Below are 13,312 nucleotides of genomic sequence, written 5' to 3'. Positions count from 1 at the left end.
GTGTGTGTGTGTGTGTGTGTGTGTGTGTGTGTGTGTGTGTGTGTGTGTGTGTGTGTGTGTGTGTGTGTGTGTGTGTGTGTGTGTGTGTGTGTGTGTGTGTGTACACTAATGACAGCAATCAGAATTTCCTTTAGGTGATGAGGTGAGAGTTTTGCACTGACCCTTTTAATACCTCTGCATCTGTGTGTGTGTGTGTGTGTGTGTGTGTGTGTGTGTGTGTGTGTGTGTGTGTGTGTGTGTGTGTGTGTGTGTGTGTGTGTGTGTGTGTGTGTGTGTGTGTGTGTGTGTGTGTGTGTGTGTGTGTGTGTGTGTGTGTGTGTGTGTGTGTGTGTGTGAAGTGGAAGTGTGTGTGGAAGTGTGTGTGGAAGTGTGTGTGGAAGTGTAGGCGTGTGTTTGTGCTCACTGACCTCTTAAACACCCCTGTGCTCGTCAACACACAACACAACCACTGGACTGTGACCTGCCAAATAAGAGCTTACCCAGTACACTACACACACGTCTCTCTCTCTCTCTCTCTCTCTCCCTCTCTCTCTCTCTCTCTCTTTACACTTCAGACACATTTTTAAGCTGTCTTTTCTCTCTTAACGCCCCTTTCGCCCCCCTCACACATCACACCTGTAGTTTTTTTTTTTCACCCAATCATACATGCTATCCCTGCCCCCCACCCCCCTCCTTCCCTTCTTGGCCGCTCTCTGTCTTATTATAATGGTGTCTAATGTGTCCATGTATCCATGTAGATGGGGGCCAGACAGCAGCACAGTAGAAGGGGTCTGCCGTGGTAATTGGCCATGATGAAGTTTGGCCAGTGGGGTGACAAGCACGCTAAGGAAGATGGATCATTCTCATTCGGCCCCGTAAATGTTGTCAATTCCACCGCTCATACAGCGCCATCAGCCCTCATCAAAAAGGAGGGACGCAGCTGCGGAGGGGCTGGGGCTTGAGGGGTGGCGGAGGGGGAGTTGTACAGGGCAGGATGGAGGGTAACAGGAAAAGGTGGCAGGGGCAGGCCAAACGAAGGGTAAGAGGATGTTGGTGGGAAAGTGATGACAGAGAAATGGACGCATGTAAGACCTGAGCAAACTAAAAGGACAAGACGATTTTTCTGAATATTAGCTCTATGTAAAAGTAATGGAGTTGCCTCATTAATTTAAACGCCACCCCTTGTGTTAGCAATGTACAGAGAGCTCCTAGAGAAAACATTTAGTCTTCACAAATGTTGGTTTAAATGTTGTTGGATGAAGAAGGTGTTTGGTAGGTCTTCAGCTAGATGGTACTTGGGGTGTCTTTTTGGTGGAGTTGGTTACAGTGTATACAAGTTTGACAACCTAGGCCAGAGGCGGAATCATTTAATTGAGTTTGTAGCAGATTTGCATTTCAGACTCTTCATTTGCAATATTAACAGGATTTTAAAGTAATTTAAAATTGTATCATGTGTTTACACATTTCTCCAATTGGCCTGTAATTGTAGTGTGCTTCTTTATATTCCCTTTCCACTTTCATAAAGAAAACGCAATGTGTTAAGATAACAAGTAACATCTTAATGATTAAATGAAACATGACCACATATCTAAATAGTTCTTCAACATTAGTATGCGAGCTCAATTACCTTTTCCTCAACTCACACCACAGAAGGTTGGTCTACTGACTCAGATCTGAGAAGGTAATGGTTTGGTCCAAATTTCACATCAATAACAGATGAGGCGTAATCGGCTCTCTGACACACACACACACACACACACACACACACACACACAACACACACACACACACACACACACACACACACACACACACACACACACACACACACACACACACACACACAACACACACACACAACACACACACACACACACACACACACACACACACACACACTGGCTTGCTCCATTTGCATAATAGTATTTCCCTTTTTCCTCCATTCCCCAAATAGCTCCCCTGATTTTTCTCTGTCTCTGTCTCTCCCTCTCTCTCTCTCCACATTGTCTTGTGTTCTCCTGATGGAAAAAGGCTTGACTGTAAACAAATACAATTCCCTTAGAGGCCCACAAACTGAGACATGGGATTGTGGGGAAGGAATTCATCTGCGCTCAAACTGAGCGTGGCCACAGTAGGGTGGCTATTTATTTCCTGACGAGTCAGATAGACCTCAACTCTAGGCTAACATTAGTCATTTATGAATTATTTATGAATGGAAATTTCAAAATTAAATATGATTTTTATAGGTTGTTATGAATATCCTGTTGCCCTGTTTCAGGAAATGAAAACTAAGTAGAGCTATATATTTGTAACGAGTTTTTTTAAAGATTTCGAATGTAAAATATTTGTTTACATGAGAGTATAACAAAACCAGGACAATGTGGGCCCAAACAAACACAGGCTCTGTGTCCTGGGTTAAAGATCCCCCCTTACAAATACAATTGTTGTAGTATGGAGAGTAAAGTTGTACTTGTGTTCAATATGAGTCCGACCAGTTTAACCATCTCCATCCTTCAGAGCCTTTGCCTTTGACCTTTTCTTACTTTTGATCTTTTGGGGTAGAGAGAATTAAAAAGACCCTCTCTCTTATTACTCTAACCCAGTGTAGGCAGACTGATTGGTGCTGCGGTGGGCATTTGGACCCAGGGCAGCATGGATGGGTGGTGGCTCCATAAGCCTTGCTGATTTATCACCTGAGTAATAGGAAGTGATTGAAGGGAAATTCAAATGAACTCTCTCTGACAGGCACACATGCAGACACACAGATGAGCACACACACACACACACACACACACACACACACACACACACACACACACACACACACACACACACACACACACACACACACACACACACACACACACACACACACACACAAATTAATAGTGAGGCTTAATAGACTACAGAGAGAGGGGGAACAAGAGCTGTAGAGGGAGATGAGATAAAAGAATGGCTTGTTAGGGGGGAAAGATAAAGAAAAGGAGACAAATAGGATAAAAAAAGTAACTACTGGGGACAGATAAAATAAGATATGCTTGTGAAGAACGTGAGCAATTTTAATTCTTATCTATTTAAGTGGGATGGTGGAAGAAGAAAAAATGAATGAGGCTCGTGTTTCAGTGCAAGAAAGCTAAAAGATAATGAGCGGGTTGAAATAACCACGGAAATTATCGTATATTAGGATACCATTATGATATACTGTTGGTACCTGAAATTGAGCCACTTGCGTCTGTTTCTCTCTCGTCTGTGCTTCGTCCCTCTATCTTTCTTTCACTAATACACACACTCACACCCTCACATGCTGCCACCATCAACAGCAGGGCCAGGTTTGAATCAAGCATCCTTTTGGAATGTCAGCCACAACACAGTGTTGCCCCCCTTGACCATAACCCCATCAAGCAGTGCCCCCCACACACACACACACACACACACACACACACACACACACACACACACACACACACACACACACACACACACACACACACACACACACACACACACACACACACACACACAGCTCAGCCCACATACCAAAGTGGCTGAGCTGTAGCTGTCAGTGTTAAGGGTATGACTGTCAATCATTCCCTCTGGGAAATGCAGGAAGAAGGGGGGTGGTCGACTAGACAGGATGAGAGAAGGAAGGTAAGAAAGAGGGACAGACAGCAAGCAGTGTGAGAGAGAGAAAGAGAGAGAGAGAGTAACAAAATGCATGTGTGTGTGCACCTCTTTGTAATCACAATGCAGCGTCCTAAAGCCTAAAGTTTGACCCCAGGGCGACCCGCAGTTTAAAGCCCCTATGCCTGACCCCAGTGGCTTGACCGGGCTCAGAGACGACACTGACCTATGAATCATGGGTATTATAGTCTTGAGTCATAGTCTATAGAGCTACTAGAGCCAATCCCTGTCGACCTCTCGCCCTATACCACTCCACTCCCCATGTCGGTCACAGGGAAGTGAATGGGCTAAAAAGCGAAACTCTGCCCTAGAGGTCTAAGGCTGTAGCCTACATGTGACTCCATACACTCCTCTAGTGTGTGTTTGTCCTTTTGCCCTTGACACAGACTGAATAAATACATCTGAATAAGGGATGCTTTTCAAGGCTGTTGAAACCAGAAACTTTGGCAAAATATTTCCTTAATATTTTCCGTAGGGCTGCAGATAAGAGGACACCTGAGAAAATCTAGAGAGAATACAAATGCTTGCTTGTTGTCATTTTGTTATTCCGCGTCCTACTTACACTTGTTTATTCCACTCAGAGTTACATTAACTAAACTGCTGAGAAAGGGCGGGAGGTCAATTTAGATGTTGCATACAGTATAATTCCTTTCTTGCTCATGTTTCTTTTTTCACATGCAAACGACACACAAACGCAGCACATTCCCAATAGGCATCAGCATGCGGACAGCTCCTTTGGCATCCCTAAACAGCAGGAAGTGAGGTCATAATGAGAGCCAGGTCAATATGCTCATTAACCCCTGCAGTGTATCTGGATTATAGGAACATCAATAGGCCTGAGTGGGTCTCTGTTGCAGCCATCACAATGTCTATCAGACCACAGAGACTCACAGCAGTGTGTCAGACTGACAGAGAAACACGACTTGATGCTGTCATTTTCACATCTCTCAGTGGAAAAACAAAACAGATGAACCAGGAAAAAATGCAATTATTCTGCATTGTTGGGGAGATAGCATTAGGAATATTTATTTGGGATTTTCTGAACAGACCGACTAATTTCTTTGAGTTTGGCAAGGCATGGCAAGGCGTAGCAGGATGGACAGGCTGTTAGCTAAAAGCAGAGGCAAGCATTTCCGTTATTGTTTGTAATTTGTATGAATGAAGTTGCTTTTCTAAATACAAACAAGATATTTGTAGATCAAACAAACAACCTTTGTATTCACTGACAAATAACTTGTTTACCAAGCTAATACCAAGGAAAATCCAGGTTAGAGCGCCATAGATTTAAGACTGCCCTCTGTAACTAATCCTAGAAAATGTTCGTAGTAATCCTTAATCAATCTATGAATATCGCCTCACTGCATACTCTTGTTTCTTTTACATTATCATTTTTGTGTTTAATTCATGTATTACCTCTGGTCAGATTTTGCATCTGCGAGTAACAATATTGTTTACATACTGTTGGGATTACCAGGTCTAGACCGTTATTTACTGGCACGGAAATATGTGGCATCTCGTCAAAGTTAGCGCAGCAAGCATGTGAAATCTTCGGTTTGCATTAGTGGTACCTAGCATTAAAGAACCTTAAAGTTGTGTCGTACCCTCAACCTACTCTCAAACTCAGCCTCGGCCCAGAGCCTGCGGTGCCATGCCCTTACCTTGCCAGAGTCAGGGCTCACATAGAGGTCAGAGCTGGATTGGATTGGACATGGTCTGTCAAACAGGCGGTCCAATACCTCGATCTGCTGCGGCGAGAACAGCTCCCCTCTCATCTGCTTTCTGAGGAAGTCCCGCCCACTGTGGCCATGCCCGTTGGCCAGCGGCGACTCCTGTAATCCTACATGAGAAAGACAGGAGAAAGGAGTGTGGTTAGAGAGGTTGTACATGGAGGATATTCAATGGAGGACTATGAGGCTGAAAAGAGAAATAGAGGAGGTTTAAAGAGGGTTTGAGTCTAATGTGAATTGCAGAGGGAGAAACCAGTCTCAGGCAATGATGGAGAAATGAAGTAATGAAATAATTTAGTGAGGCAGATGTGGAGAGAGAAGTTGGAGCAAAGTATGGACTCATATGAACCCCACTGAGCTGATTTTGGACTGAGTGACTTCATAGATTGTGGAGACTCAGAGAAAATGCTATACAAATGCAATCCAATTCTCTCATTCTTGATCTCTCAAAAGTACACTCTCGCCTCTCATATATAACACACCTCTCCATTCCTCTTGTCGTATCACTCATACACACACAGACACACACATATATATTGCTGGGGTATCAGTATTAGACCGTGAGCTCTCGTATCCTGCAGTTATTGCAAGGCTGAGGGACTGAACGAGACAATTATAAGAACTCTGAAGAGTCGCGGCCCACAAATGATTAGAAAAGAGAGAACCAGAGAGAAAGATAAAGAGAAAAAGGGGGATGAGGGTGAACATCCCCCTCCATAGAGCCAATTCATTGCTTCAAACCGCTCCTGAGAGCCTATTTTAGTCCTGGGGTCACTGTGCGTTTTTTGTGTGGGAGTGTGTGTTTGGTGTGTGGCGTGTGTTTATGTCAGTGTGTGAGTGTGTGTCCGGTGGCAGAGACACTGATATGACAGATAGTTGGAGAGGGGGAAGGAGCTTCAATTTTTTTTTTCATTTGGACAGGGAATACAGATCCATTTGTGCAAGACTCTGATCCTAAAGAAAAACAAAGACTGATGTAAAAAAAAAAAAAGAAAGTGGACAAACTAGAACAAGTGCTTCAGGGAATTTGACCACATTCAACATTACATGATAATTACACTTCATTACAAGTTGGCTCTTATTATCCATTACCATCCCTTATTTCCAAACCACAGCCAAGAGTACTCAACACAATTTATTTTAATTTTGAAAAGGATCATAACCAAAGCAGAACCAGGGATACTCTTATTTGTAAGCAGATTATTTCATTTTACATTTCTAGTGGCATTTATTAATGCTGACTCGAGAGCCATCATGTGAGGCAGTACACCTGCCCAGGTCCCGAAGAACACCTCTAGGATTCAAAGCCAATATAAGATAGTGGCCACACTGTGGAATTACAACTCTAGGTCTGTCATGGAAAGCCATTTAGACAGAAAATAATGTCTCCCAATAAATTAATCAAATAATGATCAATAATTCCCAGCTGTATAATACTACAACTGGTTGCAAACTATTTTATTGTCCGAGTTCAGGTGGTAATGTCATTGGCACAAGGAGTGTTTTTCAGTTCACCGCAAAGACTTCTAGTGAACCTGGAATCAGGAGACAGTATCTGTCTGCCAACAAAAACACCTCACACTCACAGAGTGCTGCATAACTCACAAAACCTCGCCATACCTTTTCAGTACACAAAACCTCTTTCACCCACTCTCTTACAAACACTGCTTGATCATAATCTCTCTTTCTCGTCTATAGTCACGCACACACACACACATAGTCATATACAGGTGCTGGGAGCAGTGTGAGTGTATGGTCCAGGTCTCTGGTGACAGACCAATCAGGGGGGAGATAAAGCCGGTATGATGCTTTAGCCTGGTAACCCACGGCGACCCATTTAATCCCACCGGCCAGTCCCCATGATGGAATTCAATTGATCAATCATGTAGCTCTGATGGCACCATTTCAGCAAGCTTATTGCTTTCTGCTTCTGTCTGTCGCACACACACACACACAAAAATACACACACACAACTGAATGCACACTGAAAGTCTGACCCTTGTCTCTCATGACGGAGTGTCTACAAAGTACAGACCGAAGGATACGACAGAACCTACTGTAATCAAGTGGTAAAAGCAAATCTTTAACTTGTAATAATCAATATACTCCATTCATGTGTGTGTGTGTGTGTGTGTGTGTGTGTGTGTGTGTGTGTGTGTGTGTGTGTGTGTGTGTGTGTGTGTGTGTGTGTGTGTGTGTGTGTGTGTGTGTGTGTGTGTGTGTGTGTGTGTGTGTGTGTGTGTGTGTGTGTGTGTGTGTGTGTGTGTGTGTGTGTGTGTGTGTGTGTGTGTGGGTGGGTGGGTAGTTTGATATCCGGCTGGTCTCATTGTATCCATGGATGGGTAAAGAAACTCATTGCCGTGACGGGTTAAATCCTATTCACTGTTGGATACCCGTGCGCAGGCACACACACACACACACACACACACACACACACACACACACACACACACACACACACACAGCTGCCTCTACCTCTGTGAGTCAGTCTCAGAAGGGAAGCGCTTCTCTTCCCTCTTTTTCAGAGCAGAACAAAACAAACAATGAGCCCTTATTGTTCTCCTTTTTCCTCTCTCTTCCGCCTTCACTATCTATCTCCTATGCTCTCTCTCTCTCCCTCTATCCCACACCGTCTCCCTCTGACTAGGCCTGTAGTGGCCATTTATTCGACAACACAAGAACAGTTGAATTATTAAATCCAAATACCTTTGAGAATTAGATAGGTTGTCACCTGTTTGCGTGTTTCAGTGCATGTTTTGTGTGCATAGAAGTGTGTGTGTGTGTGTTTGTGTGTGTGTGACAAACTCCAGAGATCAAAGTTTGGGGGGGCGGGAGGCACTGAGAGAAACTCTTAAGTAAAGGGCGGAGCTCCCCTCCTTCCTCTCCTCCATCCTCCATCTTTTGCTCACACCCAGCATCTTTTATCTGCTAAGCTGCTGCATGTCACAGTGGATGCACAAGGGGGTGAGAGGTCATCTTTGCATTCTGGGTAAATCTTTCTTGTTCATGCAAACGACACTTTTTATATACATGTACACTTGGGATTTTTCTTCAATAAAACTGAAAATACTTTTTATTCAAGGAAGTTTCCCTTAAAATGCACACCTGTACCTATTTTAAATGAGCATGCATGTATACACACACACACACACACACACACACACACACACACACACACACACACACACACACACACACACACACACACAGAGAGAGACACACGCACAGACACAGACAGAGAGGCTGTGTAAGAGAATAGGTTAAGATACAATAGTCCCCTTTTGGCCCCACAAGTCAAGTTCTTCCATTCACTCCCATTCATCTACATTTTGCCCCCAGCCTCCCCCCACTTCCCCTCGCTTTGGCTGGGGGCAGAGGTCACCACAGGGCATTACCCTCACACACTCCTCCTGCCGACACACACACATAACATGATCCCGCCTTCCAGTGTTCCCATCAGTTGCACAGCTGCCATTTCTGTGCTTGTAAGGTTACAGCACAAATAAAAGGTTTCCTGCACAAAGGTTCATATATGATATTATTAGATGTGATATGATCTTATTAATCAAGTACATAATATCACAAAAACCTACCTGACTTTTTTTGGCAGCAGACATTTTGACTTATCAGAGCACAGGTGGCACAAATAACACCAACAGTAGCGTCAAAGGGAGCCATACTAGTAAACAATTACACATTACTGTATGTGAGGTTGTTGTTGAAGAGGAACAACTTAATGGAATTCAGCTACCAATAATATTATAATTGCACCTGTGTATTTCCTGCCTTTCTGATTTGTTAAAATCTCTGCTGTGAAAAGGTCTAAAAGACTGGTTGATTTCCAAAACAAACTGAGAAAGAAGGATTCTCTCAAATGCAAAATAATACTGGAAATCCCCTCATGTCTTTTATAATTATAAAAATAAAATCCAACAAAATGGTCAAGACATGAGGAAACTCCTTGCATTATTTAGCATTTGAGTTAAATAGATAAGATAAGATAGTACTTTATTGATCTTTCCTGATAGGGTTTTTTTGGGCAGCAAAAACATTGTTTTCTTATTTTTATCAGGCCTATAAAACACTGTCTTATTACTGCATAATGTAACATATTCACCCGTACTAAGAGAAATATGCAGTATAACGACAAAGTCAACATGCCATAGCTGTGTGTGATTGTGGGTCTGTGTGTGTGTGTGTGTGTGCGTGTGCGTGTGCGTGTGTGTGACTTGTTTATGTCTTTTTCCTTCTGTGTACAAATGTTTGTACCGACAAGCATATGGGAGATTGTGTGTGAGAAGCTTGCATTATTGTGTGTTTGTGTCTGTATTTGTGTGTCCATGTCAGTGCATGCTGTTCCCCCCTGTCGCCCCGTGCTGTGTGTGTGTGTCATTATCCAGCGGGGGCTGCTCTAATGGAAGCTGTGATTAGCAATGCTGTTAATTAGACCACAGAGCCAACCGCTCAGACCTCTGCCACAGGAACACTGCAGATAAAACACACAAGCCAAACGTGACGCGGAGCCACACAATGCTTAGTGGACGCTTCAGTGAAACGTGATACAATACTTTCAATATGAATTGTGAAACACAGCGTCCAGTAGTATAAAAAAACAAAACAGACCACACATGTAGCACATGGTTTAGCACGTCATGTGAGAACAAAGTGAAACAATAATGCTCCTAATGAGATAACAGAGCTTGGATTTCAACTGTAGATTCGACCACAGTGTCTGTGCTACAGACAGCAGATCACACATAGTAATGTTGGATACATTTGTGTAATTATACATGACTTATTATTCTCGTCAATGCAATATGGCTTTATAAGAAAAGTAGATCCCTAATATACATCTTGAATTATTATAGCTTTTTTCAAAGATGTATCTAATAACACTTACTATGGCTTCGTTCCCAGTAAGACATTTCAATAAACTAGCAGTCAAACTGTGGACAACAAACGTCTGAAACAATATAAGTCACTCTTGTGCTTTTCATTCTATAAAAATTCAAAATGTCTGCTGTGGAAAGAACAAATGTAGACCAGAATTGAGCATTATGAAATAATTATATGATGTGCTCTGTGGCCACTATAATCAAGGTTCCTTCCTTATTTTTGGTAATTTCTAACTGAATATCCTGAATTTCTTTAAAAGAAAATGGATATTTTCTACTTGATGGCACTATTTCTCCAAACGGGTACTATTAAACAATTTTAGGCGAACAACAATAACATTTAATTCAAGTTACCAAGCACCAGTCAAATTTTGGGGAAATATGGCATTTATGTTTATATCATGTATCAATTTAAGGAAGTTTATAATGTTCTAATGAATCTACAAAAGTCTGATGGTTTTTCTTCTGCTGCAATATTTGTATACACTTTTTGCGATATTTTGACTTTTCCTCTTTTTTTTTTATTAACTTCATATGTCAGAATTTTTTGAGGGATACAAAACAAGCTTAACTTTTATCCACCATGTGTTCACCCTAACATCTACTCCTTCCCTTGTGTCGAGAAAGTGGAGTTTGTGATCTCTATTCACCTATACTGTGTGTGTGTGTGTGTGTGTGTGTGTGTGTGTGTGTGTGTGTGTGTGTGTGTGTGTGTGTGTGTGTGTGTGTGTGTGTGTGTGTGTGTGTGTGTGTGTGTGTGTGTGTGTGTGTGTGTGTGTGTGTGTGTGTGTGTGTGTGTGTGTGTGTGTGTGTGTGTGTGTGTTTGAGTGCATGTGTGTGTGTTTGAGTGCATGTGTGTGTGTTTGAGTGCATGTGTGTGTGTTTGAGTGTGTGTCAGGTCTAAAGTCTTTGTGCTCTGCTGATGGGTAAGTGGGCTGTATCCGAGCATATCAAAATGCTCAAGGTGCACCTGGGATTTATCCTGGAACCTGCTGGAATGTTTTGGGAAATTCATCAACAGTGGGAAAAGGACCCCATACTGTATGAGTGTGTGTGTGTCCGTGTGTTAGACACAGAGAGCGAGAAATAGCCCCCAGTGGCGTTCTGTCACCCCCCTTCGCTCCGACATCTGGTCCTGTCTCATTTACCGTAGGAGACTGTCTGTGTGATTGCTTTTTAATGCCACTGACACTGCCACATACACACACAAACATGCACATTTACACATAAACATATACATACAGTACATGTGAGAACCCCCATATACACACACAAGCTCAGAACCCACATTAACATACGTACACCATTGATCCGGTATGACAGCATATATGATCGATAGTGCATGCATAAACTGACTCCTCAGGTAACTCTCCAGTGAAGCACCGTTAGTAAACAAGTAGGGCTCTCTGAATGAAGATGTTTGGTTTAGAACTCCCACATTGCATCTGCACACATACTCTTACACACATCTGTCATTGATCCGAGTTCTTCCCATCTGGGCTCTCCATGGTGGGAGAGAAGGGAGGGGGTTGTGAGGCTGGCCGTCGCAGTTATGAATGTTGTGTATATTATTTAAGTCCACTTGGAAAAGTTATTTCTATTAAAATTTATAAAAACGCAAAAGATGGGGTTAAAATAAATACAGTCAAGCGCGCACACACATATTATTTTGCTCACCTTCGTCTCTCTTCCTCTTGCCCACATCGGCAGATGAGCTGATTCCCAGAATGCCACTGATGGAGTACGAGGAGCCGGCTGAGTCGTTGGTCACTCCCGACACTTGTGTGGCCGCTACAGAAGTGGCTGCAGACAGAAACTTAGATTAAATTCATCGGCAAATAAAAAATATAACTTTTAATGTTTATTTTGAAGCATTAAAAGTTATGTTTATGATGAGCATCATAAGGACAACATCTTAGATCATCATTCAAATGGCACTGTTTATGATAACATGATGCCACCTAACACTCGAGGGGGAAGAACTATTAAAAGTTAACAGAGAGATGAAATATTGAATTGCTGACCCACGCAAAAACTGTTGATATTTCTGCATATGTATTGTTGATACCTTTGCAACTACATACGATATATATTTGCTACCTCTTTCCCAGCTGTTTTGTATTGTTGTTTTTTTTACTTAAAGAGTAACACTCACATGTCTTCATTCAGTTATTTGTGACACATTCACAATCGAAGATACAGAACAAAAAACTATGAGTGAAATCCTTAAACTCAACATAGAGGCACTTTAATCCTCTAAAACTTTTACTCAGCCATACAGACCCAAACAAATCCACAAAGGACAGGAGTCGGTCTGCGTTTTACCCTTCGTTGTCTCCACCTCTAATCTTCCCCCTGGAGCAGACAAGTTCCTCGCACACAGCGACATACTTGTCACCGCTTCAGTGACAAACACACACATTGTGCAACCTCCTGACACACACACAAACACGCACACACCAAAACATACAGTCACTCATTCCTCGGTCCCTTATCTGTGCCCCTGTAAGCGGACATGGGGTTGAGTGACAGTATGGTATCCCAGGAGGGACAGAAAGGTGTGGAGACAGACATCCTAATCCTCTCTCCCAGCAGACCCCCAAACACAGAAAGACAAGACCGAAAGGGGAATAAAAGGAAACGATAAAGCAAAGGATCAAGGTCCCTTCCAGCTGTTACTCCTTCGCTAACGACAAGGAGAGTATAATGAATGCAGATCCCTCCTTTTCCCATCACTTGATTTAGCACTTCAATTATCTGATTTTCCTTTCTCTTTCTTTTCACTCTTTTTTTTATCAGACGTAACGCTTTTATTCAGCAAATCCAAATGTTCAATTTTCCGCCTGGGAGTGGGACCCATTTATCTGTGTAATCTGTAAGCGTGTGTACGTGCGGGTGTGTGTGTGTGTGTGTCTGGTTGCATCTAGGTGTGCATGCATGTGTGTGCGCCTGCTAAATGTGTGTAAAGGCAGGAGTCAGGGAGCAGTGTGTGTGAAATTAATTTAGATTAATAGACAATGTGTGATTATG

General features: G+C 42.7%; 1 protein-coding gene across 4 annotated transcripts in view; it reads right to left on the bottom strand.

Annotated features, from left to right (window-relative positions):
* Positions 1–13,312, bottom strand: part of pax5 (paired box 5) — a 52,480-nt gene that overhangs the window by 18,849 nt on the left and 20,319 nt on the right. For 2 of the 4 annotated variants that reach the window (XM_034120664.1, XM_034120665.1), the window contains exons 5-6: positions 11,960–12,085; positions 5,319–5,497 (exon numbers count right to left, since the gene is read on the bottom strand). In XM_034120664.1, the coding sequence (XP_033976555.1) occupies positions 5,319–5,497; positions 11,960–12,085 (305 nt within the window). The remainder of the gene's footprint in view (positions 1–5,318; positions 5,498–11,959; positions 12,086–13,312) is intronic. The other 2 variants (XM_034120666.1, XM_034120667.1) reach the window with 1 other exon arrangement.

The sequence above is a fragment of the Trematomus bernacchii genome, unplaced genomic scaffold (assembly GCF_902827165.1).
Source record: "Trematomus bernacchii unplaced genomic scaffold, fTreBer1.1, whole genome shotgun sequence".
Classification (NCBI taxonomy): Eukaryota; Metazoa; Chordata; class Actinopteri; order Perciformes; family Nototheniidae; genus Trematomus; species Trematomus bernacchii.
The sequence above is the reverse complement of the archived record's forward strand: the minus strand, read 5'-3'. Positions and strand labels throughout refer to the sequence as shown.